The 15,144-nt window shown below is 47.3% G+C and overlaps 1 protein-coding gene across 2 annotated transcripts in view; it reads left to right on the top strand.

Annotated features, from left to right (window-relative positions):
* The window catches only part of LOC116946645 (V-type proton ATPase subunit H-like), a 115,061-nt gene that overhangs the window by 80,846 nt on the left and 19,071 nt on the right, over positions 1–15,144 (top strand). For both annotated transcript variants that reach the window (XM_032961764.2, XM_032961763.2), the window contains exon 13: positions 4,445–4,546. In XM_032961764.2, coding sequence (XP_032817655.1) covers positions 4,445–4,546 — 102 coding nt within the window. The remainder of the gene's footprint in view (positions 1–4,444; positions 4,547–15,144) is intronic.

The raw sequence follows: 15,144 nt of genomic DNA, 5'->3' as shown, positions 1-15,144 counted from the left end.
TCTAGAAGGGCTGTCTAGTACTCGCTCTGTTGGAGGCTCTGTTTAAAAAAAAATAGTTTGTCTAGAACTGCTTTTTGTGTTTAGATTATTGTCCTTCTCCCACGGCACCTCTGCCAGGCCAGGTGCACTTTGAGGCCACGTGAAGTGTCATAGGCTCGCTGACAGGAGGAGGAGGTCTCGGGACAGAGCCAGCAGGTGCCATGGGTTGGCTGACTGAGACGAATGTTAGATGCGCCCAGCTGTACCCCCTACTGTGCCAATGTGCCCCTACAACAGGGGGCACAGTTCAACGTATGCCTACATAGACACGTACATGCACCAGCAGTGGCGCGTGCAAGCAGTCGCAGGACTGCACCTTTTACCCCCTTGGTCAATTTGCGAAGAACCATTGCGGGGGTTAGCTCGTGAAGCCACCTATCTTGCCTTGGACAAGCGAGCGGACGCTCCCCCCAAACCCCCCCCCCCCGCCCCGCCCAAGTGTACCGCGAGGAGCAAAAAAAAGGCAGACCAGATCAATTTATTTTAATTAAGCCAGCAATAAAGAGTCACATGTAATGTGATTTGAAGGTGGTAGCAGCATTATTGTGTGAAAACAAACTTCAGAATATCGTTGAAATAAAACCTGGGAGTGGCACTTTCTTAAAGTGGTTTCGCGCCATTTATCGCCCGCGCTAAATAATTTCGGCCCGAAAAAAGTATTTCTCCTAAGTCTTTATTTCACTTTGTAATTATTCCAGTCTCCCCTTTTAAAGTTTTACGATGCCCAGAGGGGCTGCAAAGGTTTCAATTGATAACTTTATGTATGGTTTCTAATCGTCAAACACTGAAAACCACGCAATTAATGCCACTTTAATTAAGAACAAATTGCGCGCTCTAAAGACAGCACCCAGTAAAAAAAGGTGAGAATGTAATTTTGTTACGAATTGCTAGTTGAAGTGAAAGAAACACACAGCGAGAGCGATGAGGGGTAATAACGTGACCGTACGTATAATGAGCACGAACGAAAGTGGCTTGCACGCATTTACATATATAGTACATCTCCGTTTCCAATGAAAAACATTTAAAAAAATGTGCGTTGCTAAAACGCACCCTTCTACAGCATTATAACATTCCTTTAATAACGCCATAAAAATATTACCTACCCGCCGACCTCGGGAGCTTTTATTCCTAACGAGCAATCACATTTGTATTCCCGTGGCGACATCGTCGCTAACGACCTCAAGTGAGCACAGTCGACCCCCGCCGTAATGCGAAACGTCAAACGTCGCTCATCGAGATGGACACACACACATTTATATCTCTCCCGAAACGGTTGCCATTCATTTCTGCGTTGTTAATTAATTCAACAAAAAGGCAGCAAACCTACTTGGTAATGGAACGTGACCCCGGGTATAATCAGGAACAGACTTGTCAGCCGATATTTGCATTCGGCCTACACATTACTATTACGGAACCCGGGATGCCGCATACCCTCGTGTGTATTAACATTTTGACCCGTGCTGCGGCCGGTGACGAGTTGGCGCGTGGCGTTTCGCATCGCGGCTCCTCGACTCGTTTGAAAGTCGTAAGGTGTCTACGTACGACGGTGCTTCAAGTGCCTTTCGTTTCAGCAACGGGAACTTGCCAACGTTCACTCGCTTGAGCTGAACACCTGGCCGCGGCGACAGGCTGCGTCTGATGTTGGGTTCTTCGGCGAGTCTTTGAGAAACGTGGAAATGTCCGATCAGCACAGTTGGCATCGCACGGTGCTAAAGAGGTTCAACATACAAACGTGGATTATTGCGCGCCGAACAGGGTGGTTCTGGAAGTGTAATTCGTCGTCTCCAGTGCTTAACGCACTGCGTTGTGAATATGAACCTGGCAACCTGAGTTTCGGTTCTAGGTAATGGATAACATCAGTGGTGGTTTAAATCTGAACCGGTCCTGCACCCCTGCCCGCCCCCCCCTCCCCATCAACCCGTACTGACCAGCGTGGCGAAGTATGGATTAACAAAGGGGATTAAATTATTGCAATTATAAAGGCCCTTACGTGCATGCCCCTTGGAATGTTATTCCTGCTTATGGCACCAATACGTTTCGGAGCTAGATGCAAATGTCGAGATCTACTAGGCAGTAGAGGGCTTCGGGAGAGATTTCGTGTATGTTTTGCGGTTCCTCCAATTCTGTTGAAGGAGCTCAGACCACAGTGGTTTACTACGTGGTCCATAGTTCGGATTGCATGGCCACAATCGACACAACTCACGCCTTTGTGCCATTAAAAGCGTTCAGTACTGATCACTGATATAGTTTAAGAGGCTTGGGCTGAATCAATTCTGCTGCAATTATTCACTCCCAGACTGCGTGGGGAGTAATGGGTTGGGTAAATAATACTTAAATTGTTGTCGTTGTTTCATGTGGAGAGACAGATGTATCGAGGCGACGTGTTGTCTGCCTATCCTATCCTGTTGACAAATTCAAAGAGTCGAGGAGTCCCGAGTCCCCCCTGTGCGGCAGCCGGGGAGCTGGTGAGCATTGTGGACAGAATCACAGCCGTGCGGTTTCAGCGCGAGGATGGCCACAACGCCAAACAAAAAAACAGCATTGCCCCGCACAAAGCTCTCCGATTGTGTGCTCGTGTTGTGCCATGCGTCGTTCGGCGTGATGCCCGGACACCGTGTGCCATGTGCTGGGAGCTTCTTCGTCGGCCGAACATCTCAATGTAGGATCACAGGGGCCAGACTGCCCCCTTGATTGGGGTGCTATCGCGTCGAACTCGGGCTGCTGTTCGCGGAATTTCTGTCCCCCCCCCCCCTTCGTTCAGTGACCAGAGCTTTAGATCAGGCTCGTGTTGAGTTGAAAGAAAAAGAAGAAAAAAGTATGTACGTATATATAGGACCACGGAGCTTGGGCAATTGTTGGGTGCTGGTTCTAGCTGCCTTCCAGCGCTTCTGAATCTTTCTCTCTCTTTCTTCCCCATCTGAAAGTGAACAACAACTGCGCACGGTACACATTCTAAATTATTGTTATTCGGGAACTGAACTGAATTTCTGAAGACGCTCCCAGCCCCTGGAGCAAACCCATGGTAGAAACCCGAAATCGCAGAGCCGTACAGCGCAACAGCGAAAATATACACCAGTGGTTTGTGCAATAATAATGAGCTAAGGAAAACGATATGGAGTTTATATATATTTCTAATAAAATGTAACATGCACTGTATGGTAACGTCAATATACCATGGCGTGCTGGTGCGCTGGGGCGTTTCTGGTGTGTCCCATGACACACGTGTTTATACGTTTCCGAGCCATAGAGTGGCTTTGCGCGGCCCGCGGCAATAAAAATAAAGATCAGTTTATTTTCGACCTTGATCTAAACACTGGACAGGTGATGACTTTTAGGCCACGTGGGACACCACCACTGCCGGCGTAGCCCTGGCACGGAGCCCACGAATCCCATGGAAGCCGGGGAAATCTTGCCGCTGCTTAGCGAACGGGTTTTCCCGGTGGCTGTTGGGTATCTCACGGGCGGGATCCGCATAGTTGGGCCACTACTTCGTCACGGATAAGAGGAGTACAATAGCTTTGTTGAATCTAATCAACTGCCGTCTCCTCTACTGATCACATCTGGTTGAGAATTGACGACGTCCATTTCATATTCTTAGCTCTTTCGGTAAAGTCACGTTGAAGGGAAACAATAAAATAATAAAATATATATGAAACAATAAAAATTCTCACCCAGGGGCTGGGAGCTTTTGTCAGCGTTTAAGGTAACACGAAAGCATGTGACAGTTGGGGCCACCGCGACAAGGGCCCCCGTCTCCCACCCACTGCTGCCGCCTGACTCAGCACCGGGATTAACCAAATATTAGCTCAAATTCAGGTCCTAATAAACGTTAGAAGTCAATGACATAAACACTAATTCATCTCTCTCATCTCTATCTTGTCTGCAGCCTTCATCTCACTTGGCTTGCATTTCTCTTATCTTGCTTCATTGCTTTCTCTTACCATCATCTATTGTGTCATCTCACTTGGAGTTCGTAAATTGGGAGGAAGCAGAGGACTAGGCCCAAATATAAGCAACACTCAATGCCTTCATTGGACCAGCACCACCACCGTCCATCAGCATACCAAGTATTTACGCCACTTTGTGGAAGGGAACAAATCACAGACGTAAAACCCCATAGATTCTCGTCTAAATAGTTTCTGGGTGACTCTTAGCCATATGCAAACATTCTGAGGGTGCCTGGATATCCACATCACCCATAACAACCCACGGCGCCCACGGTACCCTCAACACCCACAAGACCCACGGTACCCGAACACCCATGGCACCCATTAGTACCCTGAAAACCCAGGGTCCCCCCACGGCGGCTGTACAGCTGACACCGACGATTGTCGCACCTCGCCTGACTTCGGCGTCACTCGTGTCTCCTGTTTCGTTTTCTTTTTCTTGGCGTCGGGCGCCGCAGGATCTTGAACCACCTCCTCCAGGCTTCCGACGATCCGCAGGTGCTGAGCGTGGCGGCGCACGACATCGGGGAGTACGTGCGACACTACCCCCGCGGCAAGAAGTGAGTGCTCGTGGCGCCAATCGCGTAGCCACTCATCCTTGCCTTCCACGCCGCCGCACCCTTTGTCGCACCTCACTCTGAATGGATGTGTCAAATAATAACAATTTGGCACATTTTGTGTCCGCGCCATTCTTATAGCGCAAGGCTATCAACAAAGGCGCTGCGATTCGTAGTCGAAGCCTGCAGTGATTTCACAGTGGGGGCCACGACGCTGCGCACAATCCCAATTGAGTAATTTTGTGGTGCCATTTTTTTCGAATTTGGCAGTTTTGGACCGTGACGCCCGGCACACAATGGCCTGCTCGTTTTCGAATGACGTCGGCGAATCTTTACCGTCCAATGAGTGGCAGACTGGCGCGGAGCGTTTTACGCCGAATGCACGTGCACCGCACTAATAACCAGCGTGGCCTGCCGGATTCAAACCACGAGCCCCTGCAACAAACGGCGAACGCCGCCGCCAGGGCCGCGTCGCCGCCAAATGGGGACGAACGAAAACCTCGGTCGAACGTAACAAAAATAATAAACTTCAAACAAATGTTGAATGCACAACAGAAGGAGTAACGAGGCGATCTGCTTTTGTCTATCGCGCATTCTGCTCGAGCTCTCGCTCCCCCACCCCGCTCGTGCATTTGAGGAGAGGCTACGGTGACGCCCATCGCTTTATTGTCCATTAGGATATCCTTACAAGTGTAGCGCCTCTAGTGGCTGCAGGCGGGCCTCTGAGCGTTTGCCGATTCACTCAACCCAAGCAGATGTGCACGGGCGTATGTGTTACGGTGATGGGCGTTCGCCAAGTAGGTGGACTTTGAAGGTAAACCACCCAGCGGTGTTAAATATCATACCAACACCTTTTGACTTGACTATAGGAATCCATGGGGGCGCCACGATGGCGATTTGTTAACTAAGTCACCTGGTATACAGAAGGTCGTGGGTTCTATTCCAATCCTGACGCTGCTATATTTTGAGTTTGCATGTTCTCTCCGTGGTCGAGTGGATTTTTCTCCGGGTCCTCCGTTTTTTGCAGTACACATTTAGAATCCACGTGCATTTAGAGTATTTTGCTGCTTTAAAGTTACCCGTGATGAGCCACTTAGTTGAGCTGTCATTTGTGGCCAGGTCACTTCTGGAAAGAGCTATACAGCTCAGTGGGCAGTGGGCTGTACCTAGTAAAATAAATAAAAATAGTTTAATAGTGTTATAGATAGGGGGAGCTCAGAATTTTACCACCCCACCAAACAGCGATATGGCAGCCCTCCGTCTTCGCCGCACAGGCGAGGAGGAATCTTTTGTGCAGGAAGCTTCATCTCACAGCGGCGCTGCTGCTGCTGCTGCCGCCATTCAACCTCCTCGTTTTGATTTCCCTCCTCAGCAAGCAGCAGTGTGCTGTGTGACATCACTGAACGATGGGGTTATTAAGTCTTAAATTATAAATGAGCGGCAGTGGGTTATTATTTTTTCGCTTGGAAAAGATATATGCTGTATATTAAAAACATGTCCTCCTACTTGTTAGGAGAAAAATAAAAAATAAACCTCAAGTATTTTTCCACTCAATGGTGTGTGCTTTCAATAAATCACCGCCTCACCTCGTACTAAGGGATAATTTGGTGTAACGCCAGTAAAAAAAGAAACATGCTGTTTTTCATTCGTTTGGTCTATATACAATATTAAGCAACCTCGTATTGAAATAATTGCTTTTAGCACGTAGACTCCTGGCAACGAATTCTCAGATTGGCGGCCGGGAGTGACTAAAGCACGGTGCCACGTATTGCGTGCGTTGCAGAGGAAGCCCTTGCCGTGGTGGCATTTCGCTCATGACGGACGATGAGACCGCGATGTTTCGTTAATATGGATCGCGACCCTCGGGGCAATCGGGGACAGTGACGACTCAGAATGGCTGAGGTGGCCCAGATGGCTGAGAAGGCTTGGTTGGTGCCTGGGATGACTGGGGTAGTGCCTGGGATGGCTGGAATAGCTGGGATGGATGCGATGGCTGGGATGGCCGGGATGGCTGGGTTGGCTGAGATGGCTGAGATGGTTGAGATCGCTGGGGTGACTGGGATGGCTGAGATGGTTGAGATCGCTGGGGTGACTGGGATGGCTGAGATGGCTGAGATGGCTGAGATGGCTGGGATGGCTGAGATGGCTGAGATGGCTGGGATGGCTGAGATGGCTGAGATGGCTGGGATGGCCGGGATGGCTGGGATGGCTGAGATGGCTGAGATGGCTGGGATGGATGAGATGGCTGGGGTGACTGGGATAGCTGAGATGGCTGGGATGGCTGAGATGGCTGGGATGGCTGAGATGGCTGAGATGGCTGCGATGGCTGGGATGGCTGAGATGGCTGGGATGGCTGAGATGGCTGAGATGGCTGGGATGGCTGAGATGGCTGAGATCGCTGGGGTCACTGGGATGGCTGGGATGGCTGAGATGGCTGAGATGGCTGGGATGGCTGAGATGGATGAGATGGCTGAGATGGCTGGGGTGACTGGGATGGCTGAGATGGCTGAGATGGCTGGGGTGACTGCGATGGCTGAGATGGCTGAGATGGCTGGGGTGACTGGGATGGCTGAGATGGCTGAGATCGCTGGGGTGACTGGGATGGCTGGGATAGCTGAGATGGCTGCCATGGCTGGGATGGCTGAGATGGCTGGGGTGGATGAGATGACTGGGGTGACTGGGATGGCTGAGATGGCTGAGATCGCTGGGGTGACTGGGATGGCTGGATTGGCTGAGATGGCTGCGATGGCTGGGATGGCTGAGATGGCTGGGGTGACTGGGATGGCTGGGATGGCTGAGATTGCTGGGATGGCTGGGATGGCTGGGATGGCTGAGATGGTTGGGGTGACTGGGATGGCTGAGATGGCTGAGATCGCTGGGGTGACTGGGATGGCTGAGATGGCTGGGATGGCTGGGGTGACTGGGATGGCTGAGATGGTTGAGATCGCTGGGGTGACTGGGATGGCTGGGATGGCTGAGGTGGCTGGGATGGCTGAGATGGCTGAGATGGCTGGGGTGACTGGGATGGCTGGGATGACTGATATGGTTAGGATGGCTCTGATGGCTAAGATGGCTAGGATAGCTGAGATGAGGGTGGACAGTCTCAGATCTCCACCTCTTCCTGTCCCTTGTTCCGTGTGAACAAGGTGCACCTCGCCTGTCCACGTGACACGAACCCCTTCGTCGTTATGTCTAGACACTCACTTCTCCGTCTCGCGCTTGATCTATCGCCCTCAATTTACCGATCATGCGCACGCTTGCCAAGCCCTCTCATCTCATCGCGTGTCCCAAAAACGTTTCCCCGCTTATCGCTGGAACGTGTACAAGTGGGCGATCGTTGTTCTTGCTCCTTCTGTTATCTTTCTGTTTTCGGTATTCTGCTTAGAATCCACGTTTTTGTCCGAGCCAACTTTTGTGTTTACTCTTGACTCAATATGTTTCACAGCTGTTGGGCAGTGTTGGCCAAATGTAACTTCTCGCCAACCTCATCTCATGGACACATACAACCTTATAAGCAAGCGCCAAACTACTTCCCATGCGCAAGCACTACATGGGCTTTGTGTTTTTCAATGCTCTCCGGTTAAGCATTCACACATTATCTCTGTCTGTTTCTTACCTGTGATCACTATAACACTTGTAAAGATTAATCGATATAAATGCAATTTTAAGAAAATTCTGTGACGCTGTTAGGGACTTACCCTGTAACAAAAACGGCCACGTTAAAGAATACTTAACAAGTGCATGATTTTGTTGATTACGCTATGGATATCCATTACCAACCGGTAATGGATATCCATTGTAATTTATATGCATCCATTAACCCCCTTCCCCCCTCTGGTTTTCCCACTTGATTGGCCCACAAATGACGACATCACATTGACCCCCACCTCTATTTAAGACCGAAACAGGAGGAGGATTTCTCCACAACTCCGGCTATCGCCTGATGATGCTGGTTGTAATTTCCGGCGAAACGTCACGGTACTAGAATTTTTAATTTTGTTGTGGGTTTACTCTCCAACACACCGGTGTGCTGAACTAGTAACGAGTTGGCATGTTTTGTTTACGTCACAAACCTTATTTATTAGCTGTGTCGGGCGGCGGCAAGTTTAACGACACATTTATATTTATGCGATCTAATAAATAATAAACCTCTATTATGGCGTGATTCTGCTTCCCTGTTTTCTCTTTGTGTGCGTTCAGTGATACGCTCAAATGCTCGGGCTGTTGATCCGAGCGTCATCTCTACTGTCTCACTCTACTCTCAAACATTTCACCAAAAAGCTTATTCCAAACTCTTCCGAATCGTATATGTGTAAATGCGTAAACTAACATGGATATATTCTTAGTTTTTTCGGTAAAGTCACGTTGAAGAGAAACAACAAAATAATAAAATATATATAAAACAATAAAAAATTCTCACGACGTTTCAACCATAACTCAAACGGTCATCTTCAGGTGTGTTGGTTTGCATACATTTATTTTAAAACGGCGCATTTATTTATTTATAAAAAAACGTTAGCGTCACGCGCAGCGATTTGGCAGTTTGCCCAGGACTAGTCCATCTATATTTTGAAAAGAGGAGGGGGGAGACGAAATTTTTTATAATGTATGCTGTCTGAAAGCCACTGTAAGCATGAACAATCAATTAAGAACTGAAATGGTTTATCAAATCTTTCCAATGATTGCTAAGATAGAATCCCATCTTCTCGGTTGAAATTGTCTCTGTGCTTGTATATGTGGATAGCCTCATGAACGAATCTCTCATGGAAGCCAGATGGCTTACATATATATTTTATTATTTTGTCGTTTCTCTTCAACGTGACTTTACCGAAAAAACTAAGAATATGAATTACTGCAGTCACGAAAGCTTTAAATCAAAATTTAACATGGATATATTATTTGATTCACATGTTCGGCGTTTTGTTCACTGCTAGATGATGGCCTTTCCATGCTGTGTGGGTAATGGGGTTATTTGGCCATACTTCACCACGCTGGTCAGTGCGAGTTGGCGATGGCGGGGAGCGTAGACATAGGAGCATAGAAGTATTAAACAACAACGGATTTTGCTGAATTATAATATTACGTGAGGCCACAGGATAATTTTATTGGCAAAAGTGTCTTCAATGTCCACACCATACTCTGTCCACCCAGGAGTGTAAACGGGGCGCCATGGTGGAAAGATGTTCACTGCCTCACCTGGCACACAGGAGGCTGCGAGTTCGATCCTGAGCCCTGACACCTGCTGTATATTTGGGGCTTGCATGCTCTCCCCGTGGTCGCGTGTATTTTTCTATGGTTCCTCCGGGTTTTTCCTCCACATTTAAAAACATGCTTTTCGAGTATTTGGCTGGGAAACATGTGCACGTGATAAGCCACTTTGTTGAGCTATCATTTGTGGCCAGGTCGCTTCTGAAAAATAGCTATACAGCTCAGTGGACATTATCTGGTAAAATAAAAAAAATAGTTTAGTTTAGGCAACACTGCAGTTCATCGGTTCTGCAAGTTGCTGGGTGGTGGAGTCAAGTGTGGGTACTGCTACCAAAACGTCTGACCTGCATGGAAGATAGGTCAAAACACGTCTAAGAGGTATGGCACAAGACAGGAAAGTGGAAACAAATTGCGAAACGTGCAGTGGATACCTACGGGCAATCTGCCCATGGATCGCGATGATAATAATGAAGGGATCTGTCTACAGTTCCCTATATAATTGAGGCACCTTCCGCCAGCAGTGGCGTGAGCTCCCAAATGCACGACATCGCCATAACCAGACAAGCGTATTGTGAAAGCTTTTGGAGTGACTGCAGTTGAAATGATTAACGGTCGTTTACGCGCAAGCCTTTTTGTTTTTCTTGTATAAAATCGTGGATTTTCTACCGCCTCCGTGCATTAATATAATTGGGTAATTGCGGGAGTGCTGCATTGGCAACTATCACGTGCGCCTGCAAGGGGGTGATGAGGACCTTGAGAGCCGCTACTCCCAGATGAAGGGTCACGTGGGAGGGGTCTGGAGGCGTTTGCTGATCTTTGTGCTGTGCTGATAACATTTCGGACGTTGCGGAGGGCAGTTTACAATGCAGCGCTTGCAGGAGATGCATTTGCTAATGCTGCGCTTATCGCAAATTCTAGAATTGCCTAATTATACGTCTAGACACTGATGAGCCTGGTCGGGCTGCAAAATATGTATTTATTGCAAACGGCCATCGATTTCTGCTCGCAAGTTCTGTCACATTTCTGCCGGATGCAAGCCAATTTGTGGATTTGTCAGGACGTTCGTTAAACGTGGGATCATTTTTTTTTATTTTATTTTGCCTCTCTTTACATTGCGTTCAATGATGCAATTATTCCTGTTGACCAGCTCAGCATTTTATTGCCATTTAAAACATTGAAGGCGTTTTTTTTTTCTTTGGGGCGTTTTGTTTGAAACAGTTGAGACCTTTCCCCCGGGAGTCCGACAACGTCATCGATTGATTCTTGTTTACTTCCGCACGGCGACGTTGACCCCGCTCCTGCACCGTGGGCATCGTCTCGTGGCGAAACGCATTTGTAAACAACAACAAAGCAGACAGCAGCGCACTTTTTCTTTTTTCAAATGAGCTTTACAGAAAGTGTCACGCGCAAGTACAAATTCATTTTGCTTCCAAGTGAAACAAAATGATCTGTTTAATGGTGCAGCTGGCATTGTTTCTTCTTGGACAACTCACAGCTGATGGCTTAAGGCATTTACATTGACCTGGATTTGTTATTCCCCCAAGTTCGCGCTGCCATCCTGCCGGCATAACGGCTGCTCGGGTGCATTTGTCAAAGTTTAATTCCTGGCCACGGCTAACGTTAATTGGCGAGTGATATCTGAGCAGGTAATGGACTCCATCGTTGCCCTACTCAAACATCTCCCACATGATCGACCCGTCATGGAGAGGCTATGCACCCAGACGTGGATTCATAAAATCACCATAAATTATTATTATCATCATCATCATCATCGAACGTCTTTAGTTATTTAAAATTCGAATGACGATTCCACAAGGTACGTTCTGTAATTGTGGAATCGTATTGAAACAAGATCACAATGTAGAGGATACGATTATCGGCACAAACAATATTGGACGAAAGCTAAACTGAAAAATAAATTGGCATTTTAAAAACCTGAGCATAACAAGCATGCTGTTGTTCATTTATAATTACTAAAGAGTATGGATCCCTGCAGTCACGAAAGCTTCAAATCAAGATTTAATTACTAAAGCTGTGGTAAAATAAATGAACCACTCGCAAACATTTTAAAATCGCAACTTCTTCACAATGAAATGTCCAAATGCATAAACAAATCGAGACAGCGTCACGTACACACACACAGTATGTACACACACACATAGTATGTACACACACACACATAATATGTACACACACACATAGTATGTACAAAGACAAAGATCCCCCGTATAGCCTTAACAGACTGTAGGGGCAAGTGCTGTTAGCGAGCACCTATGAAGGCCGGAACGGTACACGAGGGGGTGGGTGGCCAGCACCACGCCCGACCGCCTTAGTCTCCCCAGTGGCAATGTTTTTATCCACCGCACCAGGTACTCATTTGACGCTGAGTCGACCTAGGGGAGGCCCAGGACCGGTTCAGATAATCGTCACTGGTGTTGGCCGTGAGCGGGAATCGAACCCGGGTCGCCGGGTTCATAGCGCAGCGCGCTAACCGTTACACTACCGCTCCCCAACGCACGTTTGATCCCCGCCTGCCAGAGTCGTCGCCTTGGCATGGCCAAAGGAAGGCCGACATGAAACACGTGATTTTTTTGTGCGTGCAAAAAAATAAAACACCCCACCACGACCACCACGAGGACCACGACGACACACTCGACATTCAATCGGGTTAATTGAACACAGCAGAGGGGTGTGTTTCAACCGTCGCCACATTCTTGCCAAGGCCGTTTTGAGCAAAGGTGTACATTAAAAAAATGTTCAGCAAATTGAGTGGGCCCTGACTCTGCGTCTTCGTTAAGGTGACAGGCGGAGAGGCGACGACTGCTTGCCAGGGGTCCGCGCCTGCGCACCCAAAGCACGGCTGCAGCAGAGGAGCCGAGAGTTCCAACCGGAGAAAAATCTGTTTATAGTGGCCGGGGTTAGCGTGTCTTGCTACGTTGTTTATGCAAGGGGATTGAGCTGACTTTATTTTTTGGGGGGAGTTGGGGGGGAAGGCACAAAGACCTACCAACGTCTACTGTTACTACCCGTAATTAGCTAGTTTTATGTCACCGTTTCCCCGAAAATGCATCCATCCGCTAACTGAAAGTATCGGATTTACAATTGCCAGGTATAAACCGAGAGTTGGAGAGACGGGGCATGAACTAAACTATAAACTATTTTTTGGTATTTTACCAGGTAAGGCTCACTGAGCTATGTAGTTCTCTTTTATAAGCGACCTGGCCACAAATGGCAGCTCAACAAAGTGGCTTATCATCACGTATCAATTTATAGCAGCCAAATATTCTAAACGAATGTTGTTTATAAATGTGGAGGGAAAACCCAGAGAAAACCTCACATGACCACGTGGAGAGAGACATGCAAACTCTAAATATACAGGCGTAAGGGTCGGGATCAAAGCCACGACCTCCTGTATACCAGGCGAGGTTGTTAACAGTTCGCCACTGCGGCGCCCCTGTCTGAGTAAAATATTTACTCTGGGCGAGACGTGAAAGTGATGTAACTCTTTGATTACTTTTGGTCAAAAGATTTCAGCCAAAACGTAAAGAGAAAACTATATTTTCATTAATTGTTTTACCTGATATTTGTTTTTCTGACCAACACACACTCTTTACAACTTGAGCTAATATAAATATAATATTTACAAATGTACTGTATATGCAGCACGATGAGGAATACGAACGAGGTGATGAGTGGCAAACCAAGTTGTTGTTGTGGGCACGGGATCTGCCAAAGCTGGACAGTCCCAGTGGATGGCACAACAGCAATGAGTGCACTACAGCAATGGGTACACTACAACAATGGGTACACTACAACAATGGGTACACTACAACAATGGGTACACTACAACAATGGGTACACTACAACAATGGGTACACTACAGCAATGAGTGGACTACAGAAATGGGTACACTACAACAATGGGTACACTACAGCAATGGGTACACTACAACAATGGGTACACTACAACAATGGGTACACTACAGCAATGAGTGCACTGCAGCAATGGGTACACTACAACAATGGGTACACTACAGCAATGGGTACACTACAACAATGAGTACACTACAACAATGGGTACACTACAACAATGAGTGCACTACAACAATGGGTACACTACAGCAATGGGTACACTACAACAATGGGTACACTACAGCAATGAGTGCACTATAACAATGGGTACACTACAACAATGGGTACACTACAACAATGGGTACACTACAGCAATGAGTGCACTACAGCAATGGGTACACTACAACAATGGGTACACTACAACAATGGGTACACTACAACAATGAGTGCACTACAACAATGGGTACACTACAGCAATGGGTACACTACAACAATGGGTACACTACAGCAATGAGTGCACTACAACAATGGGTACACTACAACAATGGGTACACTACAACAATGGGTACACTACAGCAATGAGTGCACTACAGCAATGGGTACACTACAACAATGGGTACACTACAACAATGGGTACACTACAACAATGGGTACACTACAGCAATGGGGGCACTACAGCAATGAGTGCACTACAACAATGGGTACACTACAGCAATGGGTACACTACAACAATGGGTACACTACAGCAATGGGTACACTACAGCAATGAGTGCACTACAACAATGGGTACACTACAGCAATGGGTACACTACAACAATGGGTACACTACAGCAATGAGTGCACTACAACAATGGGTACACTACAGCAATGGGGGCACTACAGCAATGAGTGCACTACAACAATGGGTACACTACAACAATGGGTGCACTACAACAATGAGTGCACTACAACAATGGGTACACTACAACAATGAGTACACTACAACAATGGGTACACTACAACAATGAGTACACTACAACAATGAGTACACTACAACAATGAGTACACTACAGCAATGAGTACACTACAGCAATGGGTACACTACAACAATGGGTGCACTACAACAATGGGTACACTACAACAATGGGTACACTACAACAATGGGTACACTACAGCAATGAGTGCACTGCAACAATGGGTGCACTACAACAATGAGTGCACTACAACAATGGGTACACTACAACAATGAGTACACTACAACAATGAGTGCACTACAACAATGGGTACACTACAACAATGAGTACACTACAACAATGGGTACACTACAACAATGAGTACACTACAACAATGAGTACACTACAACAATGAGTACACTACAGCAATGAGTACACTACAGCAATGGGTACACTACAACAATGGGTGCACTACAACAATGGGTGCACTACAACAATGGGTACACTACAACAATGGGTACACTACAACAATGGGTACACTACAACAATGGGTACACTACAGCAATGGGGGCACTACAATGGGTGCAGTCCACGATTTGGTCCGATGGCC

Source organism: Petromyzon marinus, chromosome 27 (genome assembly GCF_048934315.1).
Source record: "Petromyzon marinus isolate PM22_M1 ecotype Great Lakes invasive population chromosome 27, UKy_Petmar_22M1.pri1.0, whole genome shotgun sequence".
NCBI classification, from domain to species: domain Eukaryota; kingdom Metazoa; phylum Chordata; class Hyperoartia; order Petromyzontiformes; family Petromyzontidae; genus Petromyzon; species Petromyzon marinus.
The sequence above is the reverse complement of the archived record's forward strand: the minus strand, read 5'-3'. Positions and strand labels throughout refer to the sequence as shown.